The 20,949-nt window shown below is 41.3% G+C and overlaps 2 protein-coding genes across 3 annotated transcripts; both read left to right on the forward strand.

The window, feature by feature from the left end:
* The first annotated feature begins 563 nt into the window (after positions 1 to 563).
* Positions 564 to 9,365, forward strand: LOC102719611 (putative 1-phosphatidylinositol-3-phosphate 5-kinase FAB1D). 2 transcript variants are annotated; one of them, XM_015841221.2, is made up of 12 exons: positions 564 to 907; positions 1,619 to 1,900; positions 1,997 to 2,978; positions 3,070 to 3,214; positions 3,322 to 3,672; positions 4,534 to 5,295; positions 5,379 to 5,698; positions 5,785 to 5,911; positions 6,000 to 6,164; positions 6,273 to 7,694; positions 7,779 to 8,039; positions 8,191 to 9,365. In XM_015841221.2, exons 2-12 carry the CDS (start codon positions 1,660 to 1,662, stop codon positions 8,428 to 8,430), a joined length of 5,016 nt encoding a protein of 1,671 aa, XP_015696707.1. In that variant the 5' UTR covers positions 564 to 907; positions 1,619 to 1,659; the 3' UTR covers positions 8,431 to 9,365. The 2 variants fall into 2 exon arrangements, with proteins under 2 accessions (XP_015696707.1, XP_006660485.1); XM_006660422.3 differs by lacking the exon at positions 564 to 907 and having other exon boundaries at positions 1,172 to 1,900.
* A 3,577-nt stretch (positions 9,366 to 12,942) lies between these two features.
* LOC121055394 lies at positions 12,943 to 14,131 on the forward strand. Its single transcript, XM_040527897.1, has one exon. The coding sequence runs from the start codon at positions 13,034 to 13,036 to the stop codon at positions 13,847 to 13,849; it is 816 nt and encodes a 271-aa protein (XP_040383831.1). The 5' UTR covers positions 12,943 to 13,033; the 3' UTR covers positions 13,850 to 14,131.
* Positions 14,132 to 20,949: the final 6,818 nt, after the last annotated feature.

Here is a 20,949-nt window from a genome sequence, read left to right on the forward strand (position 1 = left end):
CTAATTTTAATTTGCTACTAATATTAATAAAAAATAAGTCCAATTTACAATTTTTTTGATGTTCTTCCTCGTTCCAATCGGTTAAAATGTTGAGACTTATCCCCTCCGTAGCTTCGTCTATATTTATATAAATACTAATAAGTTTATATATATATAAATTATATATATTTATTAATTGATAAATTTAGACGAGAATAAAAAAATCTTATTTTTTCCTCTATATCTTGTACTCCCTCCGTCAAAAAAATAAATTCTCCGGTTTCCGTGTCCAACGTTTGACCATTCGTTTTATTTGAAAATTTTTTAGTAAATTAGAAAAAAATTAGTCACACGTAAAGTACTATTTATAATTTATCATTTAATAAAAACAAAAATATCAATCATAAATTTTTTTTTAATAAGACGAAGAGTTAAAAATTAAAGATAAAAAGTAAAAAATTGGTTTATTTCATTTCCGGTTTCAGACAATACGCGTCATGCTGAGCCCACCACGCGACGAAAACATTGGTCTCGCTCTCGCGCCCACCTGCCTCCTGCCACGTCATCAGACCACTTACATCGAACACGCCGCGGATACAGCTCATCCACCATCCTCATTTCCTCCGCGATTTCTCCATCTGATTCAAAAATAAAAAAAAAATTGTCTCCTCCAGATTGATCGATCCAACCTCCCCCAAAATCCACGAGATTTGGGAGATTTTGCGCCGCGTTGCGCGGTCGGTTCATCTCATCCCTCCCGTCGTCGTCAGCGGCGGCGGCAGCGGCAGCGGCGGCCTCCCTCTCTCTCTCTCTCGCCGCCATCTGGGAGGAGGAGGAGGACGCGTGGTTCCGAGGTCGTCGGGTTGACGGATTCCTGCGGTGGTTTTGAATTTTTGTTTTTGGAACGTTGGCTTCTCCAACTCCGCAAGTAAGCTTCGATGCTTTGCCCTCTCGCGAATCACTCGGCTGATTCGTTTTTTTTAAAACAAAATTTCGTGGTGCTCGGTTTGATGGCGACCTGAAGAGTTTCGTCGAGGTTGAGAGGAGCCACGCCGGCGAGGGCGAGGCGATTGCGAGCGAGCCATTTGGGTTGTTTGGTTTCCGCCGCCGCCGTGCCTTGCTGCCGCTGCCGCATTCGATTTCGTCCCCGGGTGCGCCGCCGCTGCGTTGTTGTGGGCGTGCCTTGCTGCAGCTGCAGCTGCTTGCGTAGTTCTGTGTCGTCGTGCGGCTTGCCACTGCGCTTCGCGTGCCCTCCGGCTGGAATTGAGTTGCCAGAACACATTGCGCCGGCGTGGGCGCCTCTCCATTCCCACGCCACCGCCGCGCGACGCCTGCGACTCTCCCTCAGCCCACGCCTACGCCCCACCGCCACCATCCGTCCACGACTTCTCCGCTGAGAGGCACCATCGATCTGCTCCGCGACCTTTTCAGGCATCCTCGATCTGAGCCAGCACCACCAGTGGTGTCCTCGATCTGCACGAGGGAGGGACATGCTCAACAAGAACAATTCATTATTCTTGTTATCCTATCCTCTAACTTTGCAACAAATGTACTGCTTTGACAAATATTTAATAATTGCAAGTAGGTTGTTAAGTGTTGGGTTTAGCAGAGATGATAATTTGAGAGTATTTGTTTGCAGGTGGTCAAATGTGTGACTCAATAATCTAGAAAATTTGTATTATGAATAAAATGTGTCATGCACATGAATCAGAAGACGCAACAATGGATGGGGTAGATGACAACTTTATCTGTAGTACTTCTTGTTATAAGATGTGTGGCAATGGTGAAAAATCATCAATTATTGATGGTGACATGGGTTGGCTGAGCATGGAAATAAGCCCTTGTAGCACTCCTTATGGCACCCCTCCTTTTAGCCGAGAAAGTTCTTGTTCGAGTTTTGCCAGTTGCTTTTCAAGCCTCGGTGAGTGTTGTTACACTATTCTCTTGTAGGTGAAATGCTTTCATTTGCAACTTTTTTACTAGCATAAACTAATTTTATGTTATTTATCAATCCCAGATGAATACCTAGTTGAAACTGACTATGACGAGGAAATTGAGCTCCTAGATACTGGCCAACTTCATCCTGGTATCCTATTCTTTGATGAATCGATAGAGCAGAGAAAGGGCGGTCCCATACAAGTGGAAGAATGTCAACCCAGCCATGCTGCGAGTGTTGATGATGGTTCTAGTTTTTCCATTCCAACAAACCAAAACATTTCATCTGGTGAACTGCAGTTGGAGATACATATAGAATCCACCGATGACAATTCTGCTCCATCCAATGTTATTTTGGATGCAAATCTATCTACTGATCCTCATCAAGCTATCATGTCCATTGATGAACTTACAGAAACATTTTGCGGTGTACCATTGGAAGATATTAATCTCAAACAATCTAATATTGTAAATGTTGAAGAGGGAACTAGCCTTCCTATGGCAAATGATGAAATTAATGAACAAGTTATGGACCAAATTGACAATGCGAAGGAAAATAGTATAGTTTACAACAATATAACAAGTGCTGAGCAGAACATGAATTTGGGCTTGGAGTCAAGTGATTACCTTTACCCTCAAGTAACTCCCAGTTTTGATACAGATCCTCACATTTGGTTACCACCAGAACCAGTGAATAAGGAAGATGACACTTATATTGTTGCTAACAATGATGATGATAGTGACAATAATGACAGTTGGGTTCGGTCAAATTTCAATATTAGCTTTGATGCGCATCAAAATAAGAATAGTCGTGAAAACCAATTGCAGAGAGCAATGTCAGAAGTTATGAATGGGCAATTCAAGATTCTTGTTAGTCGTTTTTTAGCTGCTGAAGGGCTATCTTCTTCTGATCGAGAAGGTGAGAAGAACTGGCTTGATATCGTTGCTTCATTATCATGGCAAGCTGCATTACATGTCAAGCCTGATGCCAATATTGGAAATGAAATGGATCCTTGTATGTATGTTAAGGTGAAATGCATAGCTTCAGGATCTTGGGAGCAGAGGTAACATGACAACATTATTCCTCATACTACTCTTTTCTTTGCTTAGTAATGTATCCATGCCTAAATTAGGTCCCTGTTCTTTCTTTGACAGTGAAGTCATCAAGGGTCTTGTTTTTAAGAAGTGTGCTGCTCAAAAGCAGATGCGTGCCGACATAAAGCATCCTAAACTGTTACTTCTGCAGGGCATCCTTGGCCATTCTTCTGCAGGGTTATTGTCAATGGATTCAATGAAACAGGTGTGCATGCATGCTCTTAGTAGTCAAGCATATTTACATTATGTAGAGATTTGTAGTGTTATACCATATGACAAACGATATAAAATTTCTTTTCACTGTTTGATCAGGAAAATGAGCACTTGGAGAAAACTCTCGATGACGTGATTAGCAAATGCCGACCTGATCTTATATTGGTGGAGAAAGCAGTCTCACGAAATGTAAATGAATTTATTCACAAAAAAGGAGTTACTGTAGTTAGTGACATGAATATCCATCGGCTGGAACGAATTGCTCGTTGCACTAGCTCTCCAATTCTCTTGTTGCAGAATGTTCTCGCAAAACCCGATCTTATGAAACAGTGTGAGTCTGCGCATTTTGAAAAGTTTATTGAGGAGCATAATATAACTGGAGAAGGTGGAAAGAGATCAGCCAAAACTTTGTTATTTCTAGAAGGCTTTCCAAAGCCTTTGGGGTGCACGGTATTTGTTTTCCCATCTTCCTTTTAGTTTTTAGGTTATCTGTCTTTCTTTAGGATTATGATATAAACTTATCTCACGAATGGGCTAGACCTATTCTTTATCAGTTACCTTGAGCTGATCTAGTATATTTTTAGTTTTCTTACATTACATTGGTTAAACTTCTTTTTAAAATGTTGTTTTCTGCCTTTTCTTTAACAAACTGGTATGTATATCTGTTTAATAACATCATTCCCATTTGGAATCAACAAAAATAGTTCAACTACTTTTGAATGTAATGAATTTACTTATTGCAGTCTTCCCATCATGATTTAGGCTGAAATGAATTGAACCAGGTAATGTATTCTACATTGTTGGGGTTCTGAATCAGATTCACGTTAGATTTGTAGATAATACAATCTGGGGATTCTGTATCTTATTCTCAAACTGTATTTGTTAGTGTTAGTCAAATTACATGGACTGAACAAACAGTTTGCTGTCTGTATATACCTTCCTCCCGTGGCACACAGGAGTTTCACACCTTGTTTGCTACTTAACATTGAGTTATATCCTCAAGATGTATTGAGATTTGAGAAGTTGGGACAACGTTTCACAGTTAGGATTGAGTTGACGTGCTGCTATTGATTATATTCTTTTTTTTCTTAAGAAACAACTCAGTATTGACTTGGGCGACTAATTTAGCCATACCAAACATTCTACAAATTGCTTTTATTGAGCTTTGTATGTTATGCAAGATATACGTCATATTAATTGTTGCAACTTGGATGCACTATGCTGTTTTTGATATGGATTATAATATTTAGCATGCATTTGAGCACTATTCCTAAGTCCTGAATCCTGATTAGCTTGAAATTATTTTTGTAGATTTTGCTTAAAGGATCAACGAGTGAAGAACTGAAGAAAGTTAAGCGTGTCCTGCATTTCACTGTTTTTGCAGCTTATCATTTGATCCTCGAAACTTCATTCTTTGCTGATCAAAGATTATTCGCAATGGGAAAGAATGCCACGGAGAACGACAATTGTGTGAAAACTGATCCCCAGCTGCTTGTTCCTTGTACTGTTGCTCCGCAGTCCAAATTCTGTTCTGATATTGCACAAAATGATGACACCAAAAAACATGCTTTGAACATTCTTGCTTCTGATGGAGAGTATGTTAATCAGGATAAATTTGTTAATTCAGAAAAGTCCATGTGCATACATGATTCCAGAATGGAAACATCTAGAGGTCATGCGGATACAAGACTTAATGACAACGACAACATTCTGTCATATTCCTCATTGCCAGTTCAGGGTCTCTCAAGAAATCTTATCGGCGAGATATCACCTGATTTTCCCAAGTTAACATCATGTAATGACTTTGTTTGTTCCACCTCTGGTGCTACTTCGAACGATGTCATTTTGCAGAAGAATGGAGTCGACGGCAAAAATTGTCTAGAAACTGTTAGTGACGGAACGTCTCCAAAGACTAAGACTTCTTTAGATTCTCAGAGCATACTGATTTCGATGTCTAGCCAACATATCAGAAACAAAGCAATCTGTGAACAGAATCATCTTTCCCGCATTACTTATTACGGGTATTTTGATACATCACTTGGTCGTTATTTGCAAGATAGTTTATTTAATGAGGTCATACATCTTAACTGGTTGTTGATTGGCAGATTCTTTATTTTGTCTTATGATGTTTGAATTGACAAGTACATTATTTACAGAAACACTGCTGCTTATCTTGTGGTGAACCTCCAGAAGCTCACATGTACTCTTACACCCACCACAATGGCACTCTAACTGTTCTTGTGAAAAGCCTCCCCTTGGACGGAACTCTTTCTGGTGAGCATCAAGGAAGAATTTGGATGTGGACTAGGTGTTTGAGATGCAATGGTAAACCCTCTCAGAGATTTATTATCTCTTCCTCTGCCCGCAATCTGTCATTTGGGAAATTCTTGGAACTCAGTTTCTCAACACATTCTGCTGCTAAGAAGCTATCAACATGTGGGCATTTGCTGCATAGGGACTGCCTACGCTTCTTTGGGTAAATGCTTTCCAGGATGCTCATTGTTAAAGGATAAGTTCATTTCTAAAATGAGTTCACTAAATTACTTGTTACATGACTTGCAGAATGGGAACCAAAGTTGCTATGTTCAGATACTTCTCTGTTGAAATATATTCTGCGTTCAAGCCACCGTTAACTTTGGAGTTCTATAATCCAAACAGAAAAGAGTGCCTTGGAGTTGAATTTAATAATGTAAGTCTCTCAGAAATATTTTGCTGAAGCTGCACATCATCCTTTGGCTGATTACATAGTTTAATTCTAATGTGCTTCATAATTCAAGGTCCTTCTAAAATGGAGGCTACTCATTTCTGAAGCCGAAAATAAAGTACAAATCTTGAAATCAGGAGACAGTCAAGCCGCAGGAGAAAGAACCAAAATTTCAGTACATGAGGAATTACTTTTGGAAGTCACTAGGATGCTTACACAAGAAAAAAATGAATTTGAGGTAAACCTGATGCTTTTTTTGTTCCCTTAGTGTTTTTTACCCCTTGATTTTCCTGCCAAAAAGATTTGGATCTATTTTTAATATGCTAACATATCCTGCCAACACAAGGTTTATCTGAAGGCATTTGACCATCTTGTGAAATCTGGGACTTGTGTTCACGAGATCCTTGGCTTGAACTGGCTATACCAGCTACTTCTTCTTGGATGTTATATTTGGGACGTCCGGTTGCAACATATTCTTCAGTACAGTAAAGTTAATGCTGCATCTTCAGACAGTCCTATCCAGAAAAGAACACCAGAGGATGAACCAAAGAATTCTGAAATTACTTCTGTCCATGGGGAGGCACTATATCGTACCAACCTTGAAATGGAAAGGCAGGAGGAAAGTACCGATACTTGTCATTCTTTTGACAGTTCCTGTGGCTATATAATTTCAGAGAAGGAGCAGCTTACAGAGAGACCAGTAATCCAAGAACCTGGGTCGCATGTTAGTCCAGATCATGATGTATGGTTATCTCTGTCTTCTTCAGGTGAAGATGGTGGATCTCATGAACATACTGAGAACTTTTGTTTAGAAAAACCAATTGGCTTACCTGTTAAGAATAATGTACTACCTGAAACAGCCAATGGTAATGGAATGTATTCTGTTGCCATGTCAAGCAAGTGTTTTGCTGTATTCCCAAACCTATTAGATTTCTTCAGTAATGATGCCAGAAAATGGGTCTGGGGTAGTTTTAGTCACCTGGAAAATGAGTACAAGAAAGAGCTTCAAGGTGGTTCTTTGGACAAGTTTTATCTCATCAACAAATACACCCCCTCCTTTTCATCATTGGCTCATCTTAAATCTCAGTTGGATATGGTACAATTTATTGTTGGTCCTGGTGGCAGTACCTTGTCCATTGTTGAGGAAGAGGTATCTAGTATGATTGCTTATGCACTATCTATATCTGAGCAAAAAGGAACTTATTCTGAAGCTGTAATTGTGAAGGATAAAGTTATAGCTAGCAGAAATTTCGATAAAGTAGCACCAAGCAACTTGATTGGAGATACTACTATGTCATCTTTAATTTTATCTCCAAATGAATCTTTAGAAAAAGATCATAGCCTATCAAGAAATGTTTCATCATTATCATCTGAGGAATCAACATCTGGATTTTATGATTCTTTTCTGTCTGCCTTAAAAGATTTGCATCCTGAGATTTGTTTGAATAATGAAACACTAGCTTTGAAAAGCAAATACAGTGTGGTGTGTATATATGCAAAACAATTCCACGATCTTCGGAAGGTTTGTTGCCCATCGGAGATTGCCTATATTGCTTCTATAAGCCGTTGCAAAGAATGGAATGCACAAGGGGGAAAGAGCAAGGCTTTTTTTGCGAAATCAATGGATGACAGATTTGTCATCAAACAAATTAAGAAGACCGAGTTTGACTCATTCTTGAAGTTTGGCCTTGAGTATTTCAAGCACTTTGGTGTATCTCAGGCCTCAGTTAACACTACATGCCTTGCGAAAATTCTCGGAATATATCAGGTCTTCAATTTCTCTTGAAAATAATAAATATAATTGTTAACTACTTGTATCTAATGTTGTAATTCTCTCTAACAACTAATTCAGGTTAAGGAAATCAAGAATGGCAAGGAGACAAGGACCAATTTCATGGTTATGGAGAATCTTTTGTTTGGACGTGATATAGTACGAAGATATGATCTGAAGGGTGCTCTTTTCTCACGATATGTTCTGGACTCAAAAAATCCTGAGAAGGTACTTTTAGATCAAAACTTCATTGAAGATATGCGTACTATGCCTATCTACATTGAAGGCAAAACCAAGAACCTCATGGAGCGTGCTATTTGGAATGACACGGCATTTCTAAGTGTATGTGCCTGTTGCCAGAAAACGGATTTCCACTAGTGTTTGTGCATTTATTTTCTTCATAAGAGTATATTCATGATGCTACTTTTTCCCCTTTTGTGGGGAAATGATGCTAGCTCTGAAGTTTACAGTTTGCATTTTTTTTTATTTACAGAGGATGAATGTGATGGATTACTCGTTGTTGGTTGGAGTCGACAAACAGAAGAAAGAACTTGTATTTGGAATTATAGATTACTTGAGGCAATATACCTGGGACAAACAACTGGAGTCTTGGGTGAAGACATCACTTGTTGTTCCCAAGAATCTATCTCCAACTGTAATTTCCCCAAAGGAGTACAAGATAAGATTCAGGGCATTCATGTCTCAGTATTTCCTTACAGTTCCAGATGTTTGAGTTAATGAGTTCTGATGCATTGAACATAATGTGGGCTGTGGCTTTTGGTAGCTGAGCTGATGTTGAGTATGGTTAGTTAAATACCTGTTCAGCATCAGTTAATCATCTCGTGTTCAGCTTTAAGCTTTATTTTATTCATTTTTTGTGGTGTGGATGTCACCATCCATAATGCCTCTTAGCTGCTGTACATAGCATTTAGGATATAGGTTGCCTGGGGGGCCACAAATTTTAAGCAAGGGAGTGGTGACTGAACCTACATATAACCAACATGTTGGTTTTTTTAAGCATTAATGTGGAGTCCATCTTGTGGACAACCAGCTTGGAGTGTTGTAGAGAATAGGCATTCATGTACTCAGTTGTGCTATTAGGAGTAGGGAGTAGACTTTTGGAATCAAATACATACCATGAAATTTTTGAGGTTCAATATGTATCTCAGTGTGCGTTGAAGTATTATCACTTGTTTGTTAAGCATCTATGGTGGTATAAAATATGTTATTGTCATCCTAATTCTATTTAATAAATTAGTACAAGAATGTAACAGGTGATTAATTATCAAAATTATATGCATGATCTGCTAGGATTTAGAAAAAATGGTTGGCGATTAATCTGCCTATATATAGACAATTGTATTTTGTTGATTGACAATAAGTGTTTATAGCACATACTTTGTAGCAACTGTAGCTATGTGATTTATCTTGATTTGTAATTTAAAGAAAAAAGAAAGAAAAAAGAAAAGAAAAGAAAAGATATGATAATTGCAAGGATGCCATTATAATTTTGTAAAATTAGAGATATGCCGTTATAATCCACATGTCATTGATTCATGCGGGTCCTATATGTCATTGAGATACCAATGATATATCTCTAACTTTGTAAAATTATAATAGTATGTTTGCAAACTTTTCTTTAGAATGTTATTATAAGAACAAATAATTTACCAAACATTTCTAAATGTGTTGTTTGTATCAATATTGTAATTAGGTTTATAATTCATAATGCCAACTTGTTTGGCTTAATAAAATGGTGAGTGCAATGGCTAGGACTATTAATTTTCAACGTTATTCCCCTCCATATCAGCACGACTTAAACCGTTGCTCAAGCCACCACCTTTAGGGATGGTAATTTGGCTACGGGTATCCGTACCTGACTCGAATCAACATGGGGATGGGCATGTGTATTGTTCTCCACCCACGGGTAACCCGTCGGGCATCCAAACGTAGTCCATATTGAATTTTGGCTAAAACCTTATTATGTTAGTCATGTAATAATATTTGTGATATATTCCTTTTTAGCTAAAAATTTTGATGTGACATACGTCTTGAACTTTTGATGTGTGATGCAATATTGAATGGTTGAATCTAAACATCAGATAATGTGCTATGTGCTATTATTATTGTTATGATTAGTTTGTTGTATTTGTTGAACTTTTATGTGTGATGTAATATTGTGTTATGAGCAGTATGTTTAGTTTGTTGTATATGTTAAAATGGTTGTTTTGATGTGCTTTTGACATGTGAAATGATAGAACTGTCCGATACCCGGTACCCGATGGGCACGGGTACGGGTATCATATTTTACCCGTGGTAAAGGGTAAGGGTAGAAAATTCTTCCCGCAACCTTTGAGTTGGCAGGCGGGTAATTGCTCTACCCACACCAAACCTGACCCGTTGCCATCCCTAACCTCCTTGGTGTCATCTTCACTGTCGCATGACCCATCCTCATCCTATATACCTCATTTATCCTTCGTTTTTATTACATATTTGAATAGGTTTCTAGAGAGGTATTTGGCCTGAAATCTAGGTACGCACAAAGAGGTTTTATTTTGATATGAACCACGACAATAAATTATTTACTCGGATTATTTGAACTTGTGAAATTATCATACGTAACTATGTTGCCCTATAAAATTTCCTATATTATGCATGTTGTAGTTGGAAAAAGTTATTGCATTTTTTTACCTATGTCATTGGAAATTCCGGTTGTATGAGTTTATTTTTAAATAGTTGTGTAAGATATTTATATACAAATTTAACAAAAGCATTTATAGGAAATTGTTCTAAAGGTGCTAGTTGTAAACTTATATCTCTTGCATATGCCTCATCAATTGATAAAAATTAAATTAGTCACATGGATATACATTTTGTACGGATATCATGGTCTAGAATACTCATTAACTAAGCTCATAGAATTTATCATGATTACAAAATAACCTTGTAATTATCTTGTTGGGGAAGTGGGCCCGGGGGTGTCCATTGAGCTCGGGTGGACTCCTAGAACAAGGGGGAGTCGGGCCCTGGAGAGCCGTCCCCAAAAGATAGCTTTGCGAGCGAGCGCGGGGTGGGGGGGGGGGGGTCGGGCCGCTCCCTATCCCCTCAACACTCGGACCGCCTATCATGAGCCTACCCCGTATCGGACACGGGATCGGTGTCCAACCACCGCATTAGTTATGATGGGAGGGCGTCTGGCACGCCTCACTGCCCTCATGATGGACGCAGGCGCAAGTCCCTCGGCTGCACTCCCGGGAAAAAAGGGAAGGGACAGACCACTCTGATAGCACTGTGACATCCCTATCATAGCAGGGATGGCTTGTCTTCCTCACATCATCGTTGCATTAAATACGACAGATGACCGCAGAAGAGTAGTGGCGGCCTCTCGTTCGGACTGCTGGGTCCCACTGATAGACGGGATCGGAGGAGAGCGGCATGACGTTGGGTTGACCAACGGTAAGCCTTCGTAGCAGTTCCTAGGAAGATGATTACCTGCTCGTCGTAGGTAAAGAAAATGGTTGTCGTTGTTATGACCCCTTGCAGTATAAAAGGAGGTCCTGACTAATGAACGAAGAGGACAAGGAGAACATTTCCACAGAAGCTTGTAACACATTTACTCCGGTAGTGCACAAGCAACAATAGTAGGGTATTACGTCTTGCGGTGGCCTGAACCTGTATAACTCCCCTGTGTCTACCCAGGGGCTCGACCCCCCGAGATCTCACCGCTTTTGCTCTTTTTTCCTTGGACAAGGCTTTCGGGCCCTGCCCTCGCACCCCTGGACCGAACTCACAAGGGGGTCCCATGGACTCCTGCTCGAGTAGCTCACGCTCCGACATATGTGAATTGTGATCATCTAAATTCAAAGACTTATTTACAAATATAGGCTATGGGTCAGTTTATAATTTAAAATTTATTGTAGGACTAAAGCGCTAACTATGTTTTTCAACTCTTTACTCTCTCCCTTATGACTTGACCAATGGAAGAATCTGGAGAGAGAGAAGTTGCAGTGGAATCGTCCAGGAATCCCTTGATTTGATGGGTACATTTTCTTGAGGGCTGTTTTTTGCAAGCGACCCCCTACACGCCTCCAAAATGCTCTATATTTGGGCGGCAAGGGGCCACCAGCAAAAATGCCCCTGGTCCCTTGCCCCCAACGGCTGTCTCCTCGGCTTGGTTGTCATTGGCCACGTCAACAATTGTGTCCACTGGTTGGGCAATTTTTATGAGACCGCTACCCTACGGGATCCCGTTTTGAAATGGGAAGATTCCCTTGTCAGTATCAGATATAATGGCAACGAGATGATTTTGATAAGGTATCAAACACAATATCTCATTGGTATTAGATCTGATACTGGAAACATGATGATTCCAACGAGATATCAAACACGATACCTCATCGGTATCAGATCTGATATGGAAAACGAGATGATTCGGACGATGTATCAAACATGATACATCATCGGTACTAGATCTGATACTAGAACGGAGTGATTCCGACAAGATATCAGATCTGATACCTCATCAGTATCAGATCTGATACCGCACCAGTACCAGGTGATACCAGTGCGGTAACATCTGATACTCAGTTAGTACCACCCAAAAGCTACTAAATCCTTGTTGTCGTTGTTGCCGCCGTCGTCTTGTCGCCATCGCCACCGCCGACGCCGCAGTTGTTGTCGATCGTCGCTAGCTACTTCCAGCCACCGTCGTCGTTGCCGCCGCTGCCGCCGCCACCATCGTCATTGTCCCTGAGTAAGTCCTCCGTCGATTGACCTATGCGAGCTCTCTCCCTCTGATTCGTGGGCCAAACCACCACCCCACATGTAATCCATGCATGCATACATACATGAATGATACTATACATCGAGGAGTGGTTACGTGATATTTCTTCTCTATCGGAGCCGCAACTATCCGGACGGGTCACGGCCGCGCCGCCGGCTTCGACTACTAGAAGGCCACTAGCGCTGCACAAGCCGCCGCCTTCTGAGTAGTCGCCGTCGTCGACTGCCGCAGAGGGCGCCACCGTGTCATATCCCATCGAAACGGTAGATTTTGCTATAGTATTTCTGTTTTTTATATTGCGTCCACTGGCTAGACGCGGAGAGGTTAGTTTCACAAACTTTTTGAAAAAAAATATTTATGTAAATATTAAAAAATTAATAATAAAAATTGAACGCTTTGAGCCCTGGGCTGTATGGCCAACCAAAACCCGCCTCCACTTAATCCGCACCAGAGGCGCACTCACGTCCACGTGTCACCTCCCCCCAAAACCTCCGCCTCCTCTCGCTCGTCGCCGGCCATGCCCCTCTGACGAGCTCTGCTCGGCCACGGACCCATGAAGGCCTCGCTCAAGCTCCGCGAGGACGGGGCGGCGCCGCTGCTCCGTGCGAAGCTCCCCGTGGCGCTCTTCTCGGTCCCCGCCGTGGCCTCCCTCACCGCCGGCGACCCCGCCGACCTCCGCCTCTCCCTCGCCACCGCCGTCCCGGCGCTCCCCTCCCTCCGCATCTCCTACGCGCCCAACCGCCCGTCCTCGCCGCTCTCCCTCGCCCTCGTTCTTGGCTCCGGCCCCGGCGGCTGCCCCTCCCCCGCCGCCGCCTCAGCCATCACCATGGCCGCCGAGGTCAGCGCCGCCGGCGCCGTCTCCTTCTCGCTCGTCCTCAAGCCTTCGCTGGGGGACTTCGCCGTGCGCAAGCGGTTCGACTCCGCCGGCTCCGCGCCGACGTCGGCTGCGGCCGCCGCGTCGGGGTCGGAGGTGACGATGAGGAGTTCCATCCCGGTGCGCGGCGGCGCCGCGGCGGTGAGCGTCCGGTGGGGGGTGAGGATTCCCGCCGAGGTGACCGCCGGCGGGGAGGACGGCGCGGCCGCGCTGGCGCTGCGGAGGCTGCCGTTCTTGGTTCTTGGCAAGATAGCCGTGGAGAGGCAGCCGCCGCCGCCGCCGGCGAGCAGAGCCATGGCGCAGGAGGAGACGTCGGTGGAGAAGACGAGGAGGGAGAACGAGAGGCTGAGAAAGGATCTGGACGAGCAACGAGCAGCCGCAACGGACAAGATGACATCGGCGAGCACGGTGGCGGCCGCCGCAGGCCGCCGGAGCAGCGGCTGGAGGTCGCCGGAGATGGCTGGCGACCGCAAGGCCGTTGATGCGGGCCGGTGATTCTTAGCCATTCGATTCACTGACGAATGTATCAGTGAGGTGAACTACTCATAAATCTGAAGAAACTGTACAAATGTAAAATGGACATGATGGTTCAGAGGAATTCGATCATGTTCAGATGTCTAATTTTGTTTGTGCAATGGTGCATGACGAAATCGAGTCTCGAGTCCAAGATGTTACAAAAGGAGAGAAAAAAATGTGTCAAATGGTATACGCAAGCAATGTAACTTTGAATTTTTGGAATATAAAAACGGGCCAGGTATCATGCATTTTTCACTGAAATTTAAGTTTGAGACGTGCAGTGAATTCATTCAAACACATATTCACAAATCAGATACAGTTATTTCACGCAGACTGGAAAATGGTAGCAAGCAGCAACTACTTGGGCCTGATTTATTGGTGTCCTCGGTGATATTGAAGAGAGAAAAAAAAAACATGCAGCTAAGTTAATTAATCACGTGTTTTTCTTGTTTGGTTGGAGTCCTGCGTCCAAGGAAAACAGACCGAGCAAAGGTGTTGTGATTAACATTTTATTAATCATTATGTTATCGTTAATCCACTTATATTAGCTCCATTATATGCAGCAATGCATACTGATGCATAAGTACATCACTTGCCGGCACTATATAGCATGACTTTCTTTTCCGCATGTTATTGAAAGCTCTGACCACATGCATGCAAAGGCTATGTACTCCCTCCATCTAAAAACAAACCAATTTTTTATTTTTATCTATATATTTTATTAAAAAAATTTACGATTAATATTTTTATTTTTATTAGATGATAAATAATGAATAGTACTTAACGTATGACTAATTTTTTTCAATTTCTTAAAAGAATTTTAAATAAAACGAATGATCTAACACACGGGAACTAAAGAGTTGTTTACTGTGGAAGGGGGGAGTAAACTGTCAACATGTTCGCTAATCGCAGCCTGAAGGTATGCCAAGGTTACAGATGGCTCAGGTCAAGCAGCTGATAAATATTCCAGGGCACCAACCAAGACCGTGAGTGTTTGGTTTTTTACGGAAAAAAATAGTAAATAACATATTTACAAACGAAAAATAATTATATAATTAAAACTTTTATATGTATGTTCTTAACAATCTAAAATCAAAGTTAAAAAACAAAGTACAATGGCAAAACCCAAAAATCAAATATATGGTTGAAAAATATAAATTTTGACTTATAAGCATAAGCAGTAGCAAAACATGAGGGCACAAACAACCCACAATTCTTCTCCACCATGTGTCAAGCTAGGCCAATACTCCTCAGGGCAGCAAGCAAACAAATCCTAATATGGTGTCAATTCAGTTGATACATGCATAGGAGAAGTTCGCTTTTGGTCTCCTATGGCTAGCAAATCAGTGAAGTGGGACTCTGGGGGTAGGGGTAGACAAAAAGCTTGGGCTCGTGAGCTCGGCTCGGGCTTGGTTCGAGCTTGCAAAGCTCGGCTCGGTGTGAAAACTAAACAAGCCAAACCCAAGCCACCTCCATAGCTTGTTTGAAAATCAAGCCGAGCCCAAGCTGGCTCGCAAGCCGCTTGGTAGGCTTGTTGAGCCATGGAAAAACTGACCTAACCCATTAACAAGTTGTCTAGCCCATGAGAAATAGAGAAATCCTAACCTATTATGTGCTCGCACAACCGAAACTTTCCTCCCCTTGCTAGCTTCTCACGCGACCATGCCGCCCTCACACCGAGACCAAGACAGCGAGCACGACTGGGCGGCGGGAGAAGTTGTCCGCCGTCGCGGCGTTGCCTCCCTCCCTTGTATGGCTGCGCCGGCTCTGGCCTTCCTCCCAAGTGTCGCTCAATCTCGATGCCCCGTGTCGCCAGCATCCCTGACCAAGCCGGCTTGAGCTGGCTCGAGCTTTAAAACAAGCCAAGCCAAGCTGCCTTTTTTGCTCATTTTCTTTATCAAGCCGAGCCAAGCCAATTCTATATTTGACCAAGCTTTCACAAGCCGAGCCAAGCTCGTTTCTACCCTTATCCAGGGGTCCCCTTTTCCCTGATGAGGTGTGTTCTAGCCCACCCTGTCAGCTCGAGGGGTTTAGGGTTTGGGCGAGCCAGGACCCTAGGCCCCAGCACCCTTTGTTTCCCCGAGCTTCTCCAAAGGAGAAGAGTGTGGAGACCTATAAGATCTATATCTTCAAGTTACCTAAACACAAAATGTTAGGTATTTCTTGATGTTGATATCTCCTCCAAGGCCATGTCCATTATAAACACAAGATCCACATCTTCAAGGTGACTTGGTAAATCCTTTCCCCTTGTGGCTTACAGCAAGGACAAGGGATCGAGGGCCTGACCTGCATGGGTCCGTAGGGTTTAGGCTCCGCCCGGTTCCTTACGCTTCTCCATAGGTGGAGAGCATGGAGACCTACAAAATCTACATCTTCAAGGTGCTAAAATAGATGTATCTTGACATTAGCATTTCCTCTACGTTCCTTAGGGGATAAGTCGGTGCCAAAGGTCCAACGCACTTGCATGCATCTAGGAGATGGCAACCACTGCAGGAGCTTGCATGGCCACATCCGTCCTAGGATGAGGGCTTTGTCAGTTATCCAACACTTGTCACCTCGCCAAGGCGGTGGACAAGACCCGGTGAGAGGACATGGGTTCACCGGGATAGGAGTCGTTTGTTCCCGTGCTTACCTATCCCAAGGCCCTGCGCCACCGCAGGTGACCGTGAACAGGCAAGGCCTTTACCAAGTTACAAGACAATGGACAAGAACTCGTGACAAGACATGGGCTCATGGGGATAGGTGCTGACTATTCCCATGCTCACCTATCCCGTGACACTGCGCCACCGTGCTAGGTACCATGAGCTAGCGAAGTGGAGGTAGGTGTCGATGTTATTTCCCCTTAATAAGGGGGCAAGAACAAAAATTAGACATAGCTTTCCCCGATGGGATAGCCGACACTGTAGGCTCTCCTTGGGGTATAAAAGTGGATGCAATTGCCATGAAAAAGGAGGGTGATAAAAAGCCAACCTTAGCATGGAAATACAAAAACATATACTCATCGCAGTCCCATAATAAAAAAACATAGGAGCAGGATGTTACACCTTCAGGTGGCCTGAACCTATATACTTCCCAAAGCACCATTTTTGTTAGACTGAATACATCGAAGTTCAGTCTTTCGATAGTATCGAGATCCATTGCTAAGTCTTCCTTGAGAAAATTCTTAAAAAACTTCCTACCATCTCTTTAGGATACATATGGATGCATGTGCACTCACCAGCTCCCTGGTTGAACCTCAAAAGAGGGGCGGCACAGCTTCCCTACTGCGGGAGTCTAAATCCTCCACACCTTTGTTATGAAATAAATTCAAATTTCCCTCCATCTCAAAATAAATTTATCTATAAAAGACGAATTTATTTCGAAACCAAGGGAGCAAGATAAATTAATTTAGGACGAAGAAAGTACATGCCAAAGGAAAAGTCTTGAGCTTGGATACGAGTAACTAGTTTTGCTTTAATTTTCCTTCTATTCCCCTTATGATTGTGTCTTTTTTTCATGTTTTTTTAGTACATATATAATAGACGTGGAATTTCAAGAATAATGCTCCAATATTGCTTGTGTATTGTAATAGAATTTTGAAAAGAACTTCCTTTTTCTTCATTTTCTTTCCATCACCTTGTTCATAACTCATCTTTTAATTTGAAATATAACTCTCAACTGACACATGAGCACTTTACTTTATCCCACATCATTTTACCTTAAAAAATAGTGAGTTGGTGGTGGGTTAATGACATATTATGACTTATCTATTAGTGATGTGCACTATAGTTACTATGTTTATGTATATTTTGAATAAAATTTACATACTTGTTGATTAATTAGTATGTGACTCACTCTTTATATGTTATGTTACTATTTCTAAATGACCCTTAATCTTATCATAAATGGCACAAATATGATTCTAAGATTAACACATATATTGATGGATGGTCATGTCTCATGAATCATGGTACAAATATAGAAAATCAATAATGTGGACACATGTTGGAGAACCTGTTATTATACAGACCCATATGAGACACCGCAAGCATTACTATGTGTCATCAGTTTGTCTCAAGTAGTGATGATGCTAATTTCTCAGACATGAGATTGTCATGGTTCTCAACATGTGTAGTGGCCTACCTTTTGAACTGTCAAATGTTGCACCGTGAATGAGTAGTTATAAATGTAGCATTCAGGTCTGCTATGAAATATGTAGTGAAATGTGGATGATCAACATGAGATTTTCCCCTCCTAGTTTATGGGAGAGATATCTCATGGCCCTTTGATGTAATAGATTAGAGAAGTTCATGGCCATGCGAAGTGATTGAGAGTCAATCACAAGAAAAGTAATCTGCTACAGGATCCAGCGAATGAGTAAGCTATTAAAATGATGACACGTGTCACACCTTGTACTTAATTGATATTGTGTGGTAAAGGGACTTGAACATTAACACACTACAGGTTCAGTCCATATGATCTTTATGTATACTCAACATATTAATATGCCTGGCTAGAAACCGCTATTACCACATGGACCAAAAAGTTGTTTTTTGGTTGCAACCGAGTATGCATGAACATACATAGTCACATACTTAATCGGTTGGAATAGATAGTTGGATGAAGATTTGACATGTGCTTAGTTTGGATAGGGATCCCAGTAGTATTCCCTATGAGCCTAGTTAGCAACTCTATCTATATGTGGGGCGAGGGGCTAAGGGAGATACAACATCCAAAAAACCAAAACCCTAGCCACGCCACGCCCCATGAGCAAAACCCTAGCCACATGCGGGAGCTAGCATGACCATGAACGACGTTCCATGCCTAGATGTGTGGATACCAACAGCTACGTTGCTACATTACGGCATTGATTGGCTTGGGAACACAAGAAAAATCTCGTGCAAGGAGGAGATGGTTACACGTGGAGGAGATGATCAGATCGACCAATTCATCTATGTCGCTGTGCACTTCATCGGGCTCATCTTTCCCAACTCTACTTCCGTTGCTCTGTACATCAAAAATGCTAACCATTTATAATATATTTACTCACAAGGTATCATGGTTGACACGGTAGAAATTTATTAATATCTATCGTAGCTTACCCGTCACCCAACATACATTTATCTTATCCTAAAATATTCCAAATTTTTAAACTTAAGTTTGTAATAACCATGTTAGTACAATTAATAGGTTTTGATAACTTGGGAGCAATTATTAAACCATTACTATTGAGTCAAAATTCCAATATTTGGTTGTAGCTCGATGTTACTGTGTAATTGTTGTTTTATTGATCTTCTACTTAATTTGCTTGTAGACTTGTTTTAGTTAGTGAACGTGAATTTTGTCAAATTTATGTTGCTTGAATCAAGTATGCAAGTATATGTGAAAATACTTGAATTTGTCAACACATATTGGTTTCTTGTGTTTTCTCTTGTCTAGTGTGGGCAACTCTTTTCCTGAGGCTCGGTCTCACGAACGTGACACATCAGCCTTCAACATATTGGTGTATAAGGTGGTGGAGTCAGGATACTAATTATCGTCCAAAGTAAGTGCTGAAAGGGCTAGACTCGTTTGTTCTAATGGCTTGGGAATTTGGAAGCATCGCAATGATTGTGTCTTCAGTGGCATCACTCCTAGCATTGCATCTATCTTGCAGGTGATTGAGAATGGGTGTAGTTTTTGGGGCTTGGATGGTGCTTCTTAGGCTTTTGTAAACCTAGGAAACAGGTGCTAGCTGTGTTGGTTGTGTGTTGACTAGCGTGTGTGTGTTGACTAGCGTGTGTGTGGGACCTCTAGGTCTTCTGCTTTGTATTTTCTTTTACTTCCCCTTAATAAAATGAAGCGCATACCTCTTGTGTTTTCAAGAAAAAATATGTATGTGAAAATGTAGCGAGTGGATAACAAACATGGCCGAGGTTTTATGCTAAACGTGGTCACGTATGTTTTCAAGAAACGAATATGTATTGAATATAATATTGTATTAGATTATAATTGGATTTAGAGCTGCAATAGGTGCTATGGTGGAGTCCACATCAAACTATGTAACCAGACAACCCTTTAAACAGAGAGACTTACCAATGTAATTATGTCAATGATAATTTAATGCAAATGTGTAACAAGAAGATGACAGTGAGGCAATAGACTCGTAGCGATTAAGTGCGCTATGTTAGTTAGGGAAACGCCTATGAATCGGAACCGCGGGATCGTAGAACATATTTGAAACTAAGTCATTTGGAGTACTTTAGGTAGAGTATTGAATGTGGTCATTGGATATATCTGGAGTTCATCTGGCTCGTGTGATTTCCATCACTAAAATACTAGGGACATATTGATTATAGTCCAACATGGCTTTGAATTTTGGATTTTGAAATTCATTTTAAATTTATTTTGGGGTAATCTTTTAGTACTTTTGTTGCACAAATCTGTTTTCATAATTGCTAAGAAAGGTTAGATAAAATCTAGCTATAATTATTTCAAAAAACAAGCCTAGAACTTCAAAACTACTCAATCCAAAATACAAAGAATTGTTTAAAGTAAATTGCACTTCGGGCCTAATTTTATTGCCCATGTTTAACTTTTGACCACTCTTATACGTTTTTATTTTAGATAAAGTAAATTTGTAACTATTACGGTTTGAACTAACTTGAACAATTTTTTCAGCACGCATGAACAAACTGAAACACATTGGTTGTAATACACCGATGAACTCCCATCTACAGGTAGTCCATAAATTAGCCAAAGGAGAAGTTAAACATGGTTAGAAAAGTTGTTGGGCGTGATCCAAACTAAAACAATGACAAATTTAACTGGCTCAAATTGAAAATATAGGTTGAATGGTAGTTCAAATTGAAACGTGTGGAATAAAAGATAATCCAAGGTGCAATTTCCTCTCCTTTTTAATTTTTGAGCACTTTTACTTTTTATTTTTAAAATATACTATCTTAAAAACTTAATTAATCTAAACATTTTAACTACATCAATCTAACCAACCTACCCAATGACACAGGTTGTGCCACCCTAGTCGAGGTGCCGTGGTAAAAAAAATGTTTATATTCGAAAACAAATTTTAAGATGTTTAGTTTTAATATTTTAAGAAAAAA

The sequence above is a fragment of the Oryza brachyantha genome, chromosome 9 (assembly GCF_000231095.2).
Source record: "Oryza brachyantha chromosome 9, ObraRS2, whole genome shotgun sequence".
NCBI lineage: Eukaryota > Viridiplantae > Streptophyta > Magnoliopsida > Poales > Poaceae > Oryza > Oryza brachyantha.